General features: G+C 34.6%; 1 protein-coding gene across 1 annotated transcript in view; it reads right to left on the bottom strand.

The window, feature by feature from the left end:
* Nucleotides 1-21,148, bottom strand: part of PTPN13 (protein tyrosine phosphatase, non-receptor type 13 (APO-1/CD95 (Fas)-associated phosphatase)) — a 133,472-nt gene that overhangs the window by 84,178 nt on the left and 28,146 nt on the right. The window contains exons 6-8 of the mRNA XM_008568306.1: nucleotides 18,293-18,859; nucleotides 3,805-3,900; nucleotides 3,309-3,402 (exon numbers count right to left, since the gene is read on the bottom strand). Coding sequence (XP_008566528.1) covers nucleotides 3,309-3,402; nucleotides 3,805-3,900; nucleotides 18,293-18,859 — 757 coding nt within the window. The remainder of the gene's footprint in view (nucleotides 1-3,308; nucleotides 3,403-3,804; nucleotides 3,901-18,292; nucleotides 18,860-21,148) is intronic.

Genomic DNA, 21,148 nt, shown 5'->3' on the forward strand with positions numbered 1-21,148 from the left:
AAAAAAAAAAAAAAAAAAAAAAAAAAAAAAAACAGTGGGAATGTACTACGTATAAATTGTACTTCAAAAGTTAACACATAAAAAGGCTTAGAGATGCTCTTTGGAAACAGCTTTAAATATCCTTCTTGGTCACTGAAAGACACTTTTGATGGCTCAGAATCCAAAAATTACTCATTCTGTTCCATCTGACTCACGACTTCCTGTTAATCTCTCTCCACCCCCTATGATACAAATCAATAGCACTGTCTGGATCTGTTTTGCCATTTCATTTTAGCTAAAGGGAATGGAAATTTTTTTATAAAGAACCATGCCACATGTTCAAATATAGCACTATTTATAGATTTCACAAATATGTGACCTAAAGAACAAAATAGGACCTCATGATTGTGTACTAGCATGTTAAGGATATTATGAGAGACATTTGTACACATTAAGAAAACTCTGCACTTGAATAAGGAATTTAGACAGTATTTTAGTTAATGCATATTTCCATGGGCAGAAAAAAGAACTAGTCTAAAAGAAGCAGAGTTTAGTATCTTACATTAGGTAACACATACACATACCTAATAACCCACTCGCCTTGAACTATTTTTCTTTCACCTGTACTTATACCACATGGGTTCCCCCACGCCCTTTTGAAGTATGAAACAAGATATAGTTTATCCTTAAAACACAGATTTGATGAGCTAAATTGGCCTTTGTAAGGTAAATGTGGGACACAGACCTATCCACCCTCTACCCTGGGAAACTACCCCTGGCCAAGGTAGTTTACCCTAAGAAAGTGAAATAGAGCTCCCTACACCCTCATAACGTATGCTATCTGCTTCTGTAGAATTGCTTGCTTAACCTAAGTAATACCATTTTGCCCCCTGCCTGACCTGCAGACTACCCCCCCTTCTGCATGAGAAACCATTGACCTTCTCATAGAAACAAGAAACAATTGCATAGAAACAGGGGCCACACATAGTGAATTATTACATGGGAACAGCACCATACACAATGAAAACTTGCATGCTTGACTGCTCAAACGGCCTCTGTGACCTAGCTCCCTAGCTTGCTCTGTGCACCTGGACAAACCTGTGTGCCAACGGGATGTAGTTTTTGTCTTTAAAAACCCCACAAGACCAAAGCCCGATGCTGCTCTTCCTTGGTTGCTCCTTGGGAGACGGACGCTGGCCAGCTGGAGTGAATAAACTGCCCTTTTCTGCACGAGTGGCATGTAAGTGCATTTCTCGTGGGAGGGTGCCTCACAACAAAAGGTATGTCTCCTTTAAGACAAATGGAAGACAGTAGGAAGCAGGAGCCCTGAGTAAATTAATTAGCATGTAAATGGAGTTAGAACACTAATGGTAACTACTCTGGTGCCAGGAGGGGTTAACTTATCTACTCAGCCAGATCTCCTGCAAACTCTGAGTCAGGGAGGGTCTATACATAAGGGTGCAAATGATTTACGCCTATCCTTTGATCTGTTCACTATATAACTGTTGTATGTACCCCCTGGTGGTGCGGATTTCTAGCTGACTGGCCGCCATTGGCACCTCCGGTAAGTTTAATAAACAGATGTCTCCACGTAGCCGCCTGGGTGAGTTCTTTGGAATAGGCGAACACTACGTGAATGGCCTTTCAGATTTGGAGCTCCTGCCATACAGCCTTAATGTTAATGTTTCCTTAAATAAAATCTAGAAACAGTCAAAACTAAGATTTTTTTTTTATAACCTTGACACTTCGGATTCCTTATCAAGAAAACTTAAATAAAGTTCACAAAATTATTTAATTTTGTTTGTAGAAATATGTCTTTAATAGCAAACTAAAAATAAGTTGACTGTAAATCAATTAACACATAATCCCAGTAATTCTTCCAGAAGTTACATCTACACCTGCTATCAATCAAGCTAAAAAGGGCATCATATTAACTATTCATAAGTTTTCTCCAAATTAGAGTGACTTCTAAAAAAATTCTCCCTCAATTCAACACTGAGCTTAGTGAAATTCAATTCTGGCTTCCTATTGCTATTCATTCCCAAATACTTTTGCTTATTAAGAAAACTGTAATATCAAGCACTGATCTTACTTTGTCTCTTACCTCTTTGTTCAAAGTTATCAAAATGGGGTCATCACAAGACAACAATAATATAAATGCTATTATGCAAATATAACATTGCTTTAGGTAACTGAATATTTATTAGTGCTATCCTCAAAGAAAATAAAATATTATAAGCTATTTAAAAAGGCATAGAAACAAAAGAAAAAAATAAATTTAACATAAAATTGGAAGATTAATTAAGGAATAACTTTAGTCCAGTGTATTTAATTACATGGACTCTAAACCATGCATACATTGTCTGTTACAATCACATGGCTAGGGTTACCTGGTCTATTAATAGTTTACAGGTGTGAAACAGTGTCTGGCAGAATTAATTAGCTAAGGGGCAAGTTTTTGTTAATTTCCAAATGATACTCTTGTATTTGGTGGCATGTAAATAAACTATCGAATTTAGAAAGTTTCCCATACTTGTGGAGAAAATTCTGAAGAGATCCTCTAGTTCTCTAATATATTACAAATTCGAAATTAATGCTTAGCTAACAACATCTTTTGCTCATGTAAAGGACCTGTGTGCAGATGAAAAGGATACACATCAATATATTCACTACTGACTTGACACCTTTCAGTTTAAATGAAGTAAATCAATACACAGCTATAATACTACCACCTAAGCCTAGCAAAAGAATAATACTAACAACTTATAAGAAATTTGTTGTCTTTCAGAATGAAAATGAACTCCAAACAGCTCAAGTCAGGCTTTAAAAAGATACCGGATAAACTCTTTTAAGCCAGGAAAGATATAGTGAATAATTAACTTTTTACATAATAGGTTACTAGTATTAACCTGCTAATTATTCATTCAACAAATAACACTCACTGAAAGCCTGCTGGCTGAGCTTGTTCCAGCCTATTTCTAAACCTCAGAAGATGAGGTTTATTATCTGCTCACAGACTTTTAATGCCACGCTGTCACCTTCCTAACTATTATTATTTTATATTCACATTGACAATTTAAAAAATCAAGTACAAACTATAAATAATCAGAGCCAATCCTGCTTTTAAAAGATTCCAGTACCTGGTCTTTCACATAATTAGATAAACTTCTGAGAACTTAAAGAGAGGGGGAGCTATGGAAAAGGAAGAGAAAAGGAATATTGAAAAATAAAGGAAATAGGATAATTAAAAAAATTCTACCTGATTCTAATAAAGGAAAAAAACACCTGTCACTGAAAATATTTTATTACTACTTTTTCATATGCTGTACCTTGGTCTCTGTGACTGGCCTTGACTTGCAGTTTCATCTACCCCTGGGAGACCACTGCTGGAGTCAAACCTCTTTGAAGCTTCACTTCTTCTCACTAATTGTGAATGAAAAAGGAATAATGGTACAAGTGATAAAACTATGAAAGTAATCTTATCTAAAACTCAAGCATTCGGCAGACATATAATTTGTACAAAGCATATTCACATAACCAAATTAACCACATAGTAAACGACATATTAAACTCTTTGGAGTTAAGTCATGTTATTTTTAAAGACAATGAATTATTATCTTTATGATAAAAATGACTACATTCTTGTTTGATGAAACTGCTATTAAGTTCCTGTGATACTATTAAAATGACTGGCAGCTCTTTGCAATTTTAAAATTTTATATAGAATTATCCTTTTTTGACAATTTATATTTCAACACTACTGAATAAGAATAATAATCGTGGTTTTCTAAAAACAACATTTTACTCCTTTCATATGCCTCTTACCTTGTCTGAAATCTGTTTCAGAGGATATAATAGATGGACTTTCACTGGAGGTACTAAAAATATCACTGTGGTAAGTTTTGTATCTTCGAACTGGTTCTAAAAGGATTATAACAAAAATATTAGAAAGCAAACTGAGCTGTTTCACATAAACCAAATAAAACAGTACGTTTAATCTTGAGGGACTTGAACATTTTACACACTGCTTTAAATTTACCAATTACTAGACTGTATTAAAACAATGTGATTCCAATTTTGAAGCGGTTTGGCATACTGGTTAGGCTCTGGATCCAGACTGCTTGGGTCTGAATCTCAGCCCCACCACTTGCTAGTGTGTGACTTTAGGAAAGTAATTTAACCTTCCTGTGACTCATTTTTTCCAGCCAAAAAGGAGGTATTATAATAGTACATACCTCATAGGTTTGTTGTGAGCATTAAATTGATTAATATATGCAAAGCTCTTAGAACAGAGTGTATACTACATATGCATCATGATTAACATGCAGTTTTTGAATGCTTACTGTGTGTAATTCTCTGTGGTAAGTGCTATAAAGATAGAAAACCCAAAGACACAATCCCAAAGGATTTAAGAAGATAAGACAAGAAGATATTTATAGAAGATAAGACAAGTACACAAATACTTAATTTGAGACAGGACTTTTAGTTCCACCAGAAGGAGATGACAGGCATTGCGGGTGGGGATATTGTGTAGGTTTGTGCAGAGTGTGCCACATACAAGAGGCAGAGTCCAGGGGCAAGTGTGAACTAAAATCTAAATCCTACCTTCTACTTATTTCTGACCCATCCTCTCTTCTTCATCCCCACTGTCCCTATCATTGAGCACTATTCATTTCCTGCCTGGACTACTTCATGCCTCCTAAATCCCCTTTCTGCAGCCTTGCTCCTCTCATATAATAATTCACATTACAGAGAGTGAACTTCCCAGAAATGAAAATCTGAGCATGCCACTATATTTCTTAAACTCTTTCAAACTAGAGTCTTCAAGACACAGTTTAAAAACTCCTTAGCTTGGTATTCAAAGCCTTTCATAACCTGGTCCCCAACTACACTTATGGCAGTGGTTCTTCATATTTTGAAGTCACAGATTCATTTGTGAGAATCAGATAAAAAGCATAGACCTCTCTCTCCTCCATCCCCCAAAACTTATATATTCGCAAAAATTTAAACATATATTTAAAAACTCAATTCATGTAAAAGCTTCATCACCATTCACTTCCCCAAACAAATCCTACATTCATGTTACTAAATTTGCAGATAACCAAGTGTATAAACTTTTAGACTCCTTCTTGAAAGATACTTTCTCTGTGACAAGTAATGTTCTTACTTGAATACCTTTTCTTTTTCCTTTAAGAGAACCCTCACTTTCTACCTAAAAGCTTTTTTGACCACCTATAGGCTGAGTTAGACATTGCTTCTCTTACTTGCATTTTGCCTTATGATTAACTAATTGTAACTCCTGCTACCTAGTAGTTCTCTCTCTACTTGTTTTTATCCCCTACCTTAATTATAAGCTCTCTGAGAAAAGGATCTAGTATTTTTTAGATGTACCTCTACTATCTAACAACTACCTGTTGCATAGCAAGCACAAAATATATGTTTTCTGAGTGAATAAGTGAATATAAGCATTACGTAAAAGTCATTGATGACTTTGAAGAGAACTATTTTCATTGCACAAACACATCAGAGGCCAAATCAGAGAGGGTTAAAGAAAGACTAGATGGTAAGAAGTTGGGAAAATGAGCATACACTATTCTTTCAAAAAGTCTGAGGGTTTGTGAAAGGAAAAAAGATAAAATAGAATTATTGGGGTTTTTTTGGTACAGTGGTATGTCTGTGTATGATTTCAGGAAGTGGATAATAAACCTGTTGAGTGGGCAAATTTAAAGTAGCAAGTGGTAGTAGGAAAAACTGGTAAAAAAAAATGTGCTGAAGGAAATAGGAGATGGAAAAAAGAAAACACATGTGATGGTTAGTTTGGCAAGGAGGAAAAACCTTTTCTTCTTAAGAGAAATAAATGATGGTCAAGGGAAAGGGTGAAAATACAGAGGAATTCCCAAGATAATCATGTCAGAAAATTGCTTGGTAATAAAAAGTGAATCACTTCCTGGGAGCCTGTTTGGCTGGAAGCTTGAGGAGAGCAAAGAAATTCTTCTGTGAAGAATGTGATAAGGGTCAGCAAAAACCACATGAAAGCTTTCACGTAGCCACAAGGATTTAGGTTAGGCTAGAATGCAAGAATTTTAGTGGAACTGTTCAGAATTGTTTTGTGGCTTTTTCTTGGCACTGGAGAAAATAAACCATGGGAAATACATAGAACTGAGGAGTGACATGGTATGTATGGCAACGGATAATCAAGGTGGGGGGGGGTTCTGTTTCACTAGTCTGCAAACTTGAGGATGGTGACTTCACACAAAGAATTATTCCTTGTGCTAGAAGGTGTTCAGTAGAGATTCTTAAAAGAAAAAGAAATGAATGAATGAATGTATGAAATAGCTAAATGGTACTACAGGAACCAGGTTTGTGGAACCAGGATGAGGATGATGGGCTGGAAGAACTGAGAGGTCATGCTGAGACAAAGCTTTAAATAAATGGGAGGAGTAGAAGGATAGATGACTGGCCATGGACTTGATGGAGAGAAAATTGTTCATTGTTCATGGATAGTGTTTACATGGACAGCTAGGCAGAGTATTAGCAAAGTCGTACTTTGTCCAGCTTTGTGTATAGTGACCACGAATACAAGCAATACTATAAATAATGGAAACAGTTTTAAAATTGAAAATCAAGGTATTTACCAGTACCGTTTTTTTAAATGACCACAGTCTACTACTGGAAATTCTCATAATAAAATATTTTTTTAAAAAATCCTCTTGTTTGGGCCGGCCCAGTGGCGCACTGGAGAGTGCGCCGCTTGGGAGCGCGGCGGCACTCCCGCCGAGGGTTTGGATCCCATGTGGAGACCGGTTCCTGCTCACTGGCTGAGCACGGTGCGGGCGCAACACCGAGGGTTGCGATTCCGTTGCCGGTCCCCGGTACGGGCGCGACACCGAGGGTTGCGATCCCGTTACTGGTCAGTAAAAAAAGACAAAAAGGAAAAAAAAAAAATCCTCTTGTTTACTATGAATGTGATTTGAAAGAATTGTGGAAGACTGAAAACAATAGTTTTATCTAATATCACCTTAAATTTAATCAATATAGCACATTATACACAATTTGAATAGTTACTTAGGAATAACTGCTATTTTCATAGGGCACCAAAGAACTTGCATTTTATTGTTACAGAACTCCCATGCCAAATTTTTTAGGGACTTTTCCAAGAAAACTTAATCGAAGTACAAACCCGGCATTGCAAGGCACAGGACAGTAAAACCAACAAGGACAATGAGAGGACCCAAATTTAAAGAGGCAGTACAGTTTTACAGAGAAAAGTAGGAAGTCACAATAAACCTGTTCAGTAAACTGAGTAGAGTACTTAGCCACTTGGATGTTATGCCTTGCAATAACAACTTCACACTCCATATTAAGCAATAATTTACTGTTTCTTAACTATTTCTGCAAAGTGGCTGTAAGATTGTTAATAAATTTTAATATGAATTTCCATTCTTCGGTAGTGCTTCATAATTTTTTTTACATTGTTTTACGTGTCCATATTTCCTCTCCCTTACTAGCCTATGTTTTGTTTTCTTTCTTTTCCGCTTATGCTGACACCAGTAGTAAACTTTTTTCAATCTCCAGGTTATTTCCGTAAGACAAATAAATGCAACTTTGACCAACCCCTCTTAAAAATTTAACAATGAATAATCTTGCCTTGATGAACTACTGATCTGTAAATGTTGTTTTTGGTAACACAGGTGTATGGCAGCATTACCTTATGATGCTTTTCTGCTGTATGTATGGGCACTGGCACTCCAGAAACACAAACTGGATGACTAGCTTTGCCTGACTTATAGGGATAGAAAGATTTTTTTCTTCTTCTAAGACTGTGATAGGGGTGGAGGTACCTATGTTAATTGAAGCAGTAAGAATCTTTTTTGTGAGCTTCTTGTGTTCTAGAGTGCATCATCTGAAATGTTGTTAGACATGTAATGGCACGGCAGATATAACCAGATGAAAATTCCCAGGCAATATCTACTACTCGGTCATGCTTATAAGGTTATAAATCAGATTAAAATTCTCAGCTAGAATTTACTACTCATTAATGCTTACAAGAAAGGTTAGCCCTTGGAAGCATGAGCTCTTTGCTTCTAAATTAAATAATAAATTTAACATTTTTAGGAATTATTTTAAAGTTATATGTCCTTTACCAGGAACATCTTGCATTGGTATATATGGAGAGGCACATTTTTCCCTGTTTCCAGATCATTTGGGCGGGATCATTTCTTGGCTCTCTGAGATGACCTACATAAAGGTATCCAGTAGGCACTAACCAGACAGAGTTGGCTTTCTTCCTCTGTTCTGGTCTGCAGAAGAGTAATATCTAGTTTTCAACAAGCTGTCCAAACATAATTAAAAGCTTTTCTTTTTGGAGGATCCAGACCCTACAAATATGTTTTCTATGTTTGATATATATAATCCTTGTACTTTAGATTTGGTCTGGATCTCAGGAATATGTTATTAACTAATTTTTAAAATACTGTTTATTATGAAACTTCCAGACACACACAAAAAAGTACAATAAATCTTTATGTACCCATTTCCCAGTATCAACAAAACCAAGTGATTGTTATTTTAGCTAGAAAGTGTCAGACTCTTTTTTAACCAAAAGGATGCTCTTACGTATTTACAGAATATTACAAAATTTTCTGAATGACAAAATTCTTAAATTATGTGAATAATTATTCTTATTCTATTAAGAATATCCAAATATACATTCTGTAAAATGCACATGTGGCTACCTTCACTGAAATGTTATAGTTGTAATAGCAAAATTTTTAAGCTTTCACCATTACAATTGCAGAACTGAATTTATTTGCCTTTTGTGGGATAAAATTAGTCTCAATATCTAATTTGTTGGTTTGCAAATTCCTTTTCTCAGATAGTAAACAACAAAGCTTACAATGTACAGATCTGTATACTAAGCTCCATTTAGAGTCATGATTATTTCTCATTTCACTAGACAATTTCCTATGAGTAGGAAGTGTTTTTTGACTTTCTATGAGGAGATTTCAGATGCAGAAAATAAAGTTTTAGGAGAGAATCGCAGTGTTAGAAATATTAATGAGCACAAATGAGTAAATGGGTGAGTAAAATCAACCCAGACACATGTCACCAAAATAGAAGTACCAAATTGGGTGTGTGAATATATATATCTACTATAAGCACATAAAACATATATGAACATTCTCTCCAAAAAACATTTTGTAGAATAGTTGTGAGATAATGAAAACAATAGAACTAAAGGAGAATGGCTTAAAGAATTAAGATTCAGATAGAAGTCTAGTAATAGAGATTCTGTAATCATACATACTCTGAAAATTGGAGATATCCTTTAATTTCTGGTATTATTTTACCATAATTAAGAGTATACCATTTTTTTGGTCAGAATATAAGGTATAAAAATCTGACAAGTACATTATTATCCTTTAACTGTAATCTTACCCTCTGAACAAAATTCACACCAACTCTAATGTCATATTTACTCCATTTACACAGCAGCAATAAAAGGCAGTTTTTCAATAGGTTAGTGTTTTTTGTCATAACTTCTTGACAGCTAAGAGTCACAACTTCCACCACCACTTAACACACTTAGCACTTTAAACTTCTAAAATTGTGGCATGTGACTTTAAATGTCACACCATACTTTAAATGTTTAGGAGATCAGATTCCAGTTATGGAGATTTGCATAATATTCTGGGCTTACAAAAAGCTATCTCAGATGAAATTCAAATCTACAATCTCCACATTAAAATTAATTTGAGTCAGCACAAACTGTGATCTAAAAACACCATTTGTAAGTCACACATATTCAAGCTCAGACAAGTAACATGCACAAAGTGAGACTCAGTCCATTGCAACAACAGGAATTAAATATCACTTTTAACTTGGCGTTTCTTTACCTTTAATACATGACTCAAATTACAGATATGTTTCAAAGAGAACTGAACTAAAATGACTGTTTTTGTAGCTCAGAACTATAAAACATTTTTAAAACCCCACATTTGGGCCCTAACAAATAAAATATTGTAATTTTTAAACAAAGCAGAGAAAAACAAGTCATAACATTATATATTCATATATTAAGTGTTCTCTATGGTTTCTTTTTGGAGGATTTGTTTCTGGAGATTAGAGATTGTACTTTTCACTAGAGTTCACTGTCTTCTGTATTACACCATGCTGCAATTAATAGAATATGTTCTGAAATCCCTTGAGAGTTACACATGAAGAATATAATTTTTAACTTGGAAGAACAAAGATCATACAAGTGTGAATGTATCTAAGGAAGGAAGGATATATGAAAAAATGCTCTGTAAACTGTAAATCATTTCACAGATGTAAAATCTGTGCAGAGTAGGAATGGCAAAAATAAATAAGTCCCTAATTTCCTCTTTGGGGGTCTTGTGTGATGTAGTAGTCACATATTTGGGCCAAGACTTGGGTCTAGGCTTGCCGTACCACTTTTTTAGCATCTTTTAAGATTTTCTGTTATGACTTCACTGTCCCTTCTAAAACTTTCAAAGAGTTCAGAGTTCAATAGGAAATTGATTACATTTGCTATTAGTTGTTCAGGTTATAACTAACGAGAATGTGATTTTACAATTTGGACAAAACAGAGGAGGAGGTAGGATTCCTCCTGACTGTATGTATAATCTACCAGAGAATATTGTTGCATCTCATATCTGAAATACTACCACTAAGTATACTAACATTCTTTAATAGCCATATTGCAATACTCGGTTTATATTAACACCTACTACCTATTATATGTCAGGTATAGTGGCAGATGCTGAGGGTACAGCTACAAATTAGACCAGGCAAAATTTCTGAGGTCTACAGGACGAGAAACAAGCTCCTCAGAAGAAATAATTTCAATGAAAAACATAAGCTATCATTCTAAACTGGAAAGGTGAGAGGAAGATTCCTGAACCAGGCAATGCCTGAAAGCTTTGAAAGTCTTAAGGCAGATTGCTGCATGAATACAGGCATGGAAATATAAAATGGTCTTTTGATAGGTAGGTAAGCAGGTAGGTAGGTGGGTAGACAGAAAGATAAATATTTCTTTCTTTATATATCTATATCTATACACACATAAGGGATCTTCAAAAAGTTCATGGAAAGATTCATATTATCTTTTAACCCAATTTTTCAATGAACTTTTTGAAGAACCCTCATATATACATACACACATGTGTATTAAAAGTTTGTGGAACTTTTTTTTTTTTTGTGGCTGCCTAGTACAGGAATCTGAACCCCTGACCTTAATGTTAAAAGGCTGCACTCTAACCAACCAAGCTAAATGTCTAGCCAAGTTCGTGGAACTTTTTGAAGACCCCTTGTATGTGTATATATATTTATTTCCCTCTATATAAACACACATAAACAGGGGGAGGCAGGGAGGGAGGGAAAAGAGAGGAAAGGAGAGAGGGAGAGAGACGGAGAAAATGAAAACGTGCACATGGTGGGGGAGTGAGGTGTGAGACAGGAAATGCTAAAGGATGAGACTAGAAAGATACAATGATGGACAGCCGTAAGTATGATGACTGAAAGGGCTAGAATTTCATCCTGCTCAGGTGATAGAACATTATTAAATGGCTGACAGCAGAGGAGAAATGTATTCAGATTTGCATGGTAGAGAGACAAACTGCAGTGGAGAGACAGAAGGGACCAGGATAAAATGAGAAAATATTTTGGAGGTTAAAATTGCTGGGTCTTAAAAATGCTATATGCCCATTGCTAGTAAGATCCATTTTCTTTCTTTTTTTTTTTTTTAAAAGATGACCGGTAAGGGGATCTTAACCCTCGACTTGGTGTTGTCAGCACCACGCTCACCCAGTGAGCGAACCAGCCATCCCTATATGGGATCCGAACCCGTGGCCTTGGTGTTATCAGCACCGCACTCTACCGAGTGAGCCACAGGCCGGCCCCGTAAGATCCATTTTCAATCTTTCTTTAAATGTATCAATCCACGTTTCTCAGAAAGTGGCTATGTCAACTCCAAACTGGGTCTATGTAAACCATGCTATGGGTAGATTTAAATTACGTCCTTAATTTCCAATAAAGTAGCATATTATTTCTGTGGATTCTAAAGTCAATATTATGTTATTATGAAAATGGACACTGGAAAGTTTGTATTGGTGTCACCTTTAATTTTCCTTAGTGTTTAAAAATGCAATTTCATTTTTCTACTTGGATAAATCAAAAGAAAAGCATAAATGTTGATTTCTCAGTTGTATTCTTATTTAAACTAAATAAGTTTATTGCTCACCTCTTTTCAAATGCATTTAAAACCAGTCTTGCCTCAATTGAATGTTGGTATTTTATACCACACTGGATTAACTTTCTGTGAAGATACTCTAAAACTGCACTGTACAATATGGAGCCACTAGCCACACATGGCTATGTAAATTTAAATAAAATAAAACATTCAGTTCCTCAGCTGCACTGTCCACACTGCAAGTATTCAGTAATCACATGTGGCTGGTAGCTACTGACTTGGATTGCGCAAATATAGAATATTTCCTCCATTGAAGAAGTTCCGTTGGACAATGCTAGACTAAAATATAAATGTCCTTAAAATGTAGCCCAAGAAAAATAGTAGACACTTAATTCTTTCTAAGATGTTAATTCTATCTATAATAGTTTGTTCTTCAGAGATATAAAATATATTTCTATTTTGGCAGTATAATAATTATGTCATTAATACATGAAATGCATGTGATATTTGACCCATATCACATAAAATCCCTGCTTATTTGCTTCTGTGGAACCGATAGAAATGAAATAAAAACTAAATATTAAAATTGTTTAGTTTGGCTCATGGAATAACCTAAATAACAACCCAGACATATCTTTTTTTTTTCTTTTTGCTACTGTATGGGAAATAAGGTAAAGAAATAAAAATTGAAACAGTTCATCTTTACTAGTTTTGGATTTTATATAAGAAAGATAAGTTTTGAAAAAATATATCTCTCTCCATAAAATTGTAACATTTATGAAATCATTCCCTTGCTTTTATTTAAACGTTTACTTGTAATTTTTCCCTTGCTTTTCTTAAATGTAATTATAAATATGTAGAATTTAAATTCAGTCTTCTCAAATGAAACATTAAGGTGCCTTAATAATGAGAACAGGCTCACATACTTGAGTGTTTACCTAGTCTAGTTGCACAACACAGAGTTTAAAGCTGTATTCACAGGGCCGTCACAAGACAGCAAAACTAAGTTAGGACCAGAGGCCACAGCACTAGAAAGAAGGAAAGAGTATTTAATTTGATGTGAAGTAGACTGCTTTAAAAGCTCATTAAATAAATAATATTTAACCATAGCCACTTTTGTAAAAATTACTTTTGTCCTTTCTTCATACTTTCCAGTATTGTGCAGAATGCAGAGAAGTTTCAACTGTTGGAAGCAAAATACTATTCATGGTCCCCACCCAGGGTGTGGGAGTACTGTTCATACCACACTCACAGTACTGGTTCCAAGTCAATCTCTCATAATCAGGAATCTACTGCCAACCCACAGAGCAATGGTAAGGGCGTGTATGGTAATTACGTCACAAGAAAGACAGACAGGGACATTTGTCAAATGCTCCTATCAGAAATCAGACAACTCAGATCTTGAGATGAAGTAGAAAGAGGTAGAAAAGAAAATACTAGGAATAAGAAAGAAAGAAAAAGTAGAATTAGGACAGTCCTACGCTGAGGTGAAAAAAAGTGAAATTAAAAGAGTCAAGCAAAAAAAAAAAGTGACATCAAACTTTAAAACTAGTTTTCACAAGAGAAGCCTAAGTTATGTTTCTTCCTGCCCCTTCCCTACTGCTTAATGTAAGTGCAGAACTATCGGAAAGGTGAAGTGTTAACTTACTAACCAGAGTAATGACCTTATATTTTATAATTTTTGAACTTCTATTACAATTTCTTTCTTGGGATCTTTTTTATTCCTAACTTTCTCATTTTGTTCCCAAGGAAATCAGAGCACTCAATGCCAACTACGTTTTGTTTACTCCCTTATGTTGTCAACTATACGATTAACCACTTTAAAGATCCTGTCATAGTAGAGCCCTACCAAAACAGTATCTACCACAACAGAGTACGCAACATAACAGAGCTCCATCTTAACTCTTCTACAGTGCTGCTTATTGAAGAAAAGACCAAATGTACCTCATTTTTAGCTTTGCTTTTATAATATTATCTTGCTTTGCTGTATTAAAATTTTATTAGGGAAAGACTTAAGGGGCTTGTTACATGGTGAGCTGAACATCCCACTTCCCAGGCAGTAAAAAAGTCTTCCCAACAAGGTACCTGAAATGAATCTAGTCTCTCCTTGAAATAAGGAGGGTAGAAGAAAGAATCCTATAATGGAGCTCAAGAGAATTGGATTCAAAAAACACCTCTGTTATGAATTATATGTCCCCTTCGGCAAACTAGTCTACTTCTCTGGGACTCTGAAAAATGAGCTACTTGGCTTAATTAATATCCAGATTCCTTCCAGTTCCAAACTCCATGATTTTAAGGTTTGGCCTCCCCTGTGCTAATTGGCTGGTTGATGCTGTTGGCTGAGGAAATGCTGTGGAGGTGATTTAAATGAAGCCTCCTCTCAAGAAGATGGGGCCTTGGGCTAAGTAAAGGGCTGTCCATCTTAGGTTTAAGGAGGTAATGGTGTTTCCTATTAATTCAATGACCCTCCTTGCAGACCCAAAAGGACAAACAGAAATTTAGCAATTTCCTTTCTTCTGAGCATTATATGAGCTCAATGAACACTAGACTCAGCTTTCTTAAAAATTTAGATGTAACATGTAGTGGGAAATCCTTAGACTGGATCTCTTCAAAATCCATGATGGAAACCTATAATCCCCAAAATGATGGAAACTCTATCATTAACTAGTTACGTGATCTTGGGTTTGTTATTAAATCTTCACAAACCCAAGAATATGTTTAGATAACATGTATTCTAAGACCTCTTCTAATTCTAAAATTACAGAAACCCATTAGTAATTGCTAAATTTAAAGATCACAAAAACTGTACAGGGCACTTACTTTAAAATGTTTTAAAACATAAATATTCAAAAAGAAAAAAGCAAGTATAATAAAATGTGTACATTAGTGACATCCACTGTTCTGCTTGATTTATCAGACATAAAAAAGGATATGTGGAGACTACTTTTCATGAGAATTAAGTGAGATAAATGGATTTTATATTATTTGCTATTCTTTTTTCTTTGTATACTAGCTAGAATCTTCATATTAGCAATCTGCACTTTTGTTTGCACAGATAACATAAATTACCTCATCTTTAGAAAAAGACAGTATAGCATAAAACCAGCAAGTTACCCAATTAAATAAATAACTAATAAGAATTGCTTTTGAGTTCCAAACCTCAAACATTCCTTTTGAATTATGCTTTTAGTCTAAAGCAAACATTAATTTATATAGTAACTTGTAAGTTACTGTATAATAATGGAGGTTTACTTAAGGTAGTGTAAGTATTTTCATAATAAACCAACATTTTCAGGGTTTTTGTTTAACTTGGTTGTAAAATATCCTCTGGGGGGAAAAATGCTTTGTGGTAACAAATGCTTTTAAAACTCTTCCATAGCAAAGAAAGATTTTGGAATAGAAACTATCCTGTATCAAACAATTGAAAGCATATTTTATTTCTAAAAAGAAAGCTTTTCCTTTGCTTGTATCTCTGGTAACATCTAAAATTTCTAAATCTGGAAACGATGTATTATAACTAGTTACCTTTTGAACAAATAAGACACTACAGAGATTATACTACATCTTTGCAGACATATAAGCATATCTGGAAACAAGTTGGTCTATTTGAGCTCTTTAACACTTAAACACATGCACATACATATTACCTGAGAAGATAATAGAACAATACGCTACAGCAGTCTAATATATTTTGTTATAGATGATTTAAAAAACCATGTATTCAAACAAAATATATTAAACAGACTATTATAGCATAATTTAACAGATTAAATATATTTCCATAATGTTTAGTTTCTTTCCTGTTTAACTCTCAAACCAAGATTCAAGTGTGAAAAAAAATTTCCTCAGACTACTTAATCATTGAGAACCCCCCCCCCCCCCATGGACCAGATTTCTTTACATAAATATCTCCACTGGAGCATGCTCATAAGAAGGCCAGGCTAAATTATTGTTTATATGTTAGCTGTTATGCAACACTAAATAGACATAAACTATAACTTCTGAAAGGGGAGATTATTTTATTAGGCTATAGGAAGTACCTACTCTTTGCTATCACAACTCTAAAAGTTAAATAGTGAAATTGCACACAAAACAAATTTCATTTTTCTGTCTTTGAAAGTTTTCAGATGAAGATCATATACAACCATCTTATAAAATTGGCTGATGTTTTTTAAAATGCATGTTATATTCAAACCCATAATATCAATTAAGTATTCAGTAATTTCCACCATAATCGCGAATTCTTTACTCATTTGAAATTCCTGAATTGAAAAAAAAAATTGCAAAATGTCTTTTACTAGAAGTAAAGCAGAACTTGGAGAGTATATTCAGCTCCAGAACTATGTTTAAAACTTAAGAAAGAGCAACAGACTTTTAATAGAATATAGCCACACATCACTTAACAACATTCTGAGAAATGTGGTATTAGGTGATTTTGTTGTGCGAATACCATAGAGTGTATTTACACAAACCTAGATGGTATAGCCTAATACGCACCTAGGCTTTATGGTACAGCTCATTGCTCCTAGGCTACAAATCTGTATAGCATGTTTCTGTACTGAATACTGTAGGAAATTGTAACATGATGGTATTTGTGTATCTATCTAATCATAGAAAAGGCACAGTAAAAATACAGTCTAAAAGATAACAAATGGTACATATGTATAGGGCACTTACCATGAATGGAGCTTGCAGGACTGGAAGTTGCTCTGGGTGAGTCAGTGAGTGAATAGTGAGTGAATGTGAAGACCTAGGACATTACTGTACACTATTTCAGACCTCATAAACACCGTACACTTAGGACACACTAATATTTATAAACAAAAGAAATTGTCCTACAACATTTATGACAGCTATGATGTCACTAGGTGACAGAAATTTTTCAGCTCCATTATAATCTTAAGGGAACACTTGGCAAATATGCTATCCGTGTTTGACCAAAACGTCAGTATGCAGCACAGGTCTGTACTTCAAGGGCAATTTATGAATCAAAAATATTATACTAAAATGATGACCTTAAAAATGAATATGACCCTTAATTATCTCACTCCTCTTTCTGAATTAAAAAGCACCTTAAAGTTCCTTTTAATTAGCTATGTCTCAGGGTTTGTCTAGGAGGCAAGGGCAGTTATAAAACTTTAATCTTAAAATATGTACATAATTAGATTGAAAATTCTCTTATTTGTTTTCTCTTGCATCTATTTATATTAAAAATAGCCTCTATACGTATGTCTAGAACATAATTTTATTACATTTAAAATATTGAGTTTTATGTGTAATCAGGTGTTTTTGAAACAGAGCTTTACTCTGGAATAATAAGAATTTACCATTTATAAAATTATTTTATGCTCCTCACACTAATAATGTAATAACTTGATTAACCACTTCACATTCATTACCTAATTACTCTATTTCTGGCATCTCATTTTACGGATGAGGTAACTCAGACATGGAGAAATCAAACCCAACTGCTGAAGTAAAGATCACATAGCTACTAAATGGTGTAATTAATTCAAACCTAGGAAGTCTGGTTCTAAATCTATTAGCCTAAATAGTGATTTTAAAAGTATAGACTCAAAACTTTATTCTAGACCAAACGAATTGTAATCTCTTGGAGTTGTGTCCTAAAATTTGTTTTTCGAAGCAGGTAGTTTGGGAAACACTGTACATCACCCTGCTATTCCACCTCCCTAAGATTGCTGATTTTGATAAACTGCTTATTTCCATGAGCCAGTCATTCACTGAATCCTCCCATGAGATAATGCATGACAGATGGTGCTGTGGAGGATTAAAAACAAGTAGAAAACATGCCATCTGCCCTTGAGAAGCTTACAATCTAAAAATACCCTACCCAAAATAGGGGGCGATTATAAAGTGACTGGACTGTGCATGTTTCATACGGATGACTTTGTACCTGCAGTGTACTTTGATTAGGGTTTTGGAGGAAGGAAGAACAGAAATTGACAAAGAAGAGACTAATCTGGGTACAAAGGTGTGGCAGGGGAAATAAGACTTGTGGAATAGTTTCAGAACCCTTCTTTATTTCAAAAATTTTAAATATTTCAATTCAATTCTCTGTCAAACACACACAAAATTACTAACCTTCTACATTCATGGCTTCTCTCAGAACCTGAAGTTTCTTTTGTCTCTCTCGGATCCGGTCCAAAGCACTTGATATTGCTGAGGAGGTGGGCAATTCTCGTGTGTGATATATTGGATCTACTTTCTGAGGGCCAAAGAGATCCAAGGCTATGCTTCCATCTGAGTATCTTGCCTCCTTTTTTCTAGGAGTGGTGGAAGTCCGCACTGTTACTGCCTCAGGGTGACAGTGTCGGTATCTGTCAGTATCTCCAGAAGAGAAGTCTCTGTCAGCTATACAGAGCAGGTCCATGGATGAAGCCCAGATCTTTTTCTTGGGAAGCACATCAATGCCAGGGATAACTTTTTTTTCTGGGCCACTAGTTTTGAACTGCTGAGGGGAGCAGGTGTTTTCAGAATCTTCATGTCCAGAATTATTATCGGATGAAATGTCCTTGAAATAATCTTCCTCATCTTTTGAGTCTTTGATGGACAGAAATCCCATAGATTTACTAAGCCCTTTGTTAAGAAAGGTCTGATGAGAGAATGGAGACTTGTGTATGTCTAGTACATCAGAAGTAGAGCTTCTTCCTGGAATGATAAGAATCTATCATGTATGCACACAAGTTTTAGAAAATAAACTGGAATGTAACCCACTACTGACAATGAAAGTGGTGGCAATTTCCTAAATTCTCCAAATGGAAGATCAGAAATGAAATGGGATGGTGTTGATGGTGATAGTGGAAGAGAAAAGGGATGCTATGTTTGCATAACTTTTCATACTCCAATGTTTCTTATCTAATAAAATCTATAATATATTGACCTTACTTTTCTGAGTGGTATTATTTTATATTCATCAGGTAAATTATTTAGTTTTAAAAAATAGATAAAAGTTTCTGATGTTATCCAGTTTGGCAGAATATTAATTATCCATGAAACAATTTGAGGTAATAATAGAATGTATAATGTACTCCTTTAACATCTAATGGTATAACCCAAACATATATTACTTCAGTATAAAGGCCGGCTGTATTTTAAATAAATATATTTAAAGAAGAAACAATGAATTCTTGCTATCTTCTAGATGGAAATAAGATTGTAGCATTTGGAATTCTTAAGTATCACGGTTTTATTATAATTAGATATGTTTTCAGAAATTTTATTGTGTTTGAAATCCAGGTCACTTGATTATGTTTAAGTTACGAAAAAAACTTAATTTTTCCATTGCTGGCCATCATGTACTAAAGTAGTTTTTTCCCTCTAGGACATAATGCATCAATATTTGTTGATTAGACTAAACTACCAATTCTTATTTATTCTTTAGTCCTTGATGTAGTTTAAACTAGTAAGCCCTTCTATTTTTTTTAAGGTAGCAGTTTATAAATGCTTTGAGGCAGACCAAAAATGTCCATCCAGAAATTAATTTTGTGAATTCATATTCAACAACAAAAAAAATCATATATATGTCTAGTATTGAAAAAAATGTAGAAAAATACTTTATAGTTACTAATTCAATAGCCTGTAAACACTGAGGGTAGCCCGTGCTACCCTCTGTGATTTCTGTTTGATAATCTATCTGATATATAGCATAAAATGACTAAAATCTTCCTAGTAATAATAAATGGCTTATTAATTCATTTGAAGATGTCAGCTGCCTCTTCAGATTAACAACGATAAGATTTAATTAGTGATGACTTACAGTTAAGATGAAAAAAAAGATTTAATTTCCTGACCACAAATTTTACCTTAAAGATCTTAGAAAAATGAATTCATTACAGAATGAAAAGAAATAATTGCTTATTTAAGGATAAGATTTAAACATTGTGTTTTTTTTGCACCTCATCTTCCTCTGATCATGGATCTATGTAAGTGCAAATAAGAATAACATCCATATTTGGGGCCTGGCATTTAAAGAACACTGAGAAATATAGCACACCACATCCAGACATAGATTGTTACAGACTGAAGCTTCTAATCTAAAATAATTTGAAAACTGATAAATTGTGTTACAGTATTTTAGGGGTAAGTTACATTCTTGAGCAAAGTATATTTTGGAACTCATTAATTTAAAATCTTATTGATTGGAGAACAAAGATATTCTTGAAAACTGACAGACTACATTAGATAAAAAATAAGAACTGAAAGGATTTGAGGATCATAAACCATAGATAAAGTCAACCATCTGCCTTCTTACTATTTTGACTATGAACAAGTAGTCAAAACTTGGGAAAAAATCAAACAAGTGGGTATTTTGGCAACACTATAAATTCATGGTCAACCACTTTGGACACTCAACACCATGTGTTAATAATTAGTTCACTCACTTTCTGCAATGACTGTTTTACTCACTTTTCCTCCTACAAATTTCTCACCTTAACTCCCTACTCTTTTAGCTAATCATCTTGTCCCATATTCCAAGAAAATAGAAGCTGTCAAAGGAGAGCTCTTTCATTTTTCCATGACTAATTCTACACATCCTCCTGTGTCTACAGATCTTTTCCCTGTTTCCTTGAAAGGTGAAATTTCCTACCAGTTGAAGGTCAATCCCCACCCACCCAGTTTGTACTCTGGATTTCCCCCTCCTTTTACTTTATCAAAGACTTCACTTTTTTGGTTAACTTCTCTGCCATCTGCTTATATCTTGATTATTCCCCCTTTCTATTGAGTATTCCCTTTAGTATATGAACATAATCTAATATCTCCCATAATCAAACCAAGACAAACAACCCCTCCCCCCATTACCACATTTTCCTTTAGCTACTGCCATCTCCAATTTTACTTCCCATTCATTATTCTACCCTCCTTAGTCAGATTCCAATTACTCCACACCCTGGCAACTCTCATTATGTATCATCAATGATCTCCATGTTTCCAAATCTA

Source organism: Galeopterus variegatus, unplaced genomic scaffold (genome assembly GCF_000696425.1).
Source record: "Galeopterus variegatus unplaced genomic scaffold, G_variegatus-3.0.2 Scaffold396, whole genome shotgun sequence".
Lineage (NCBI taxonomy): Eukaryota > Metazoa > Chordata > Mammalia > Dermoptera > Cynocephalidae > Galeopterus > Galeopterus variegatus.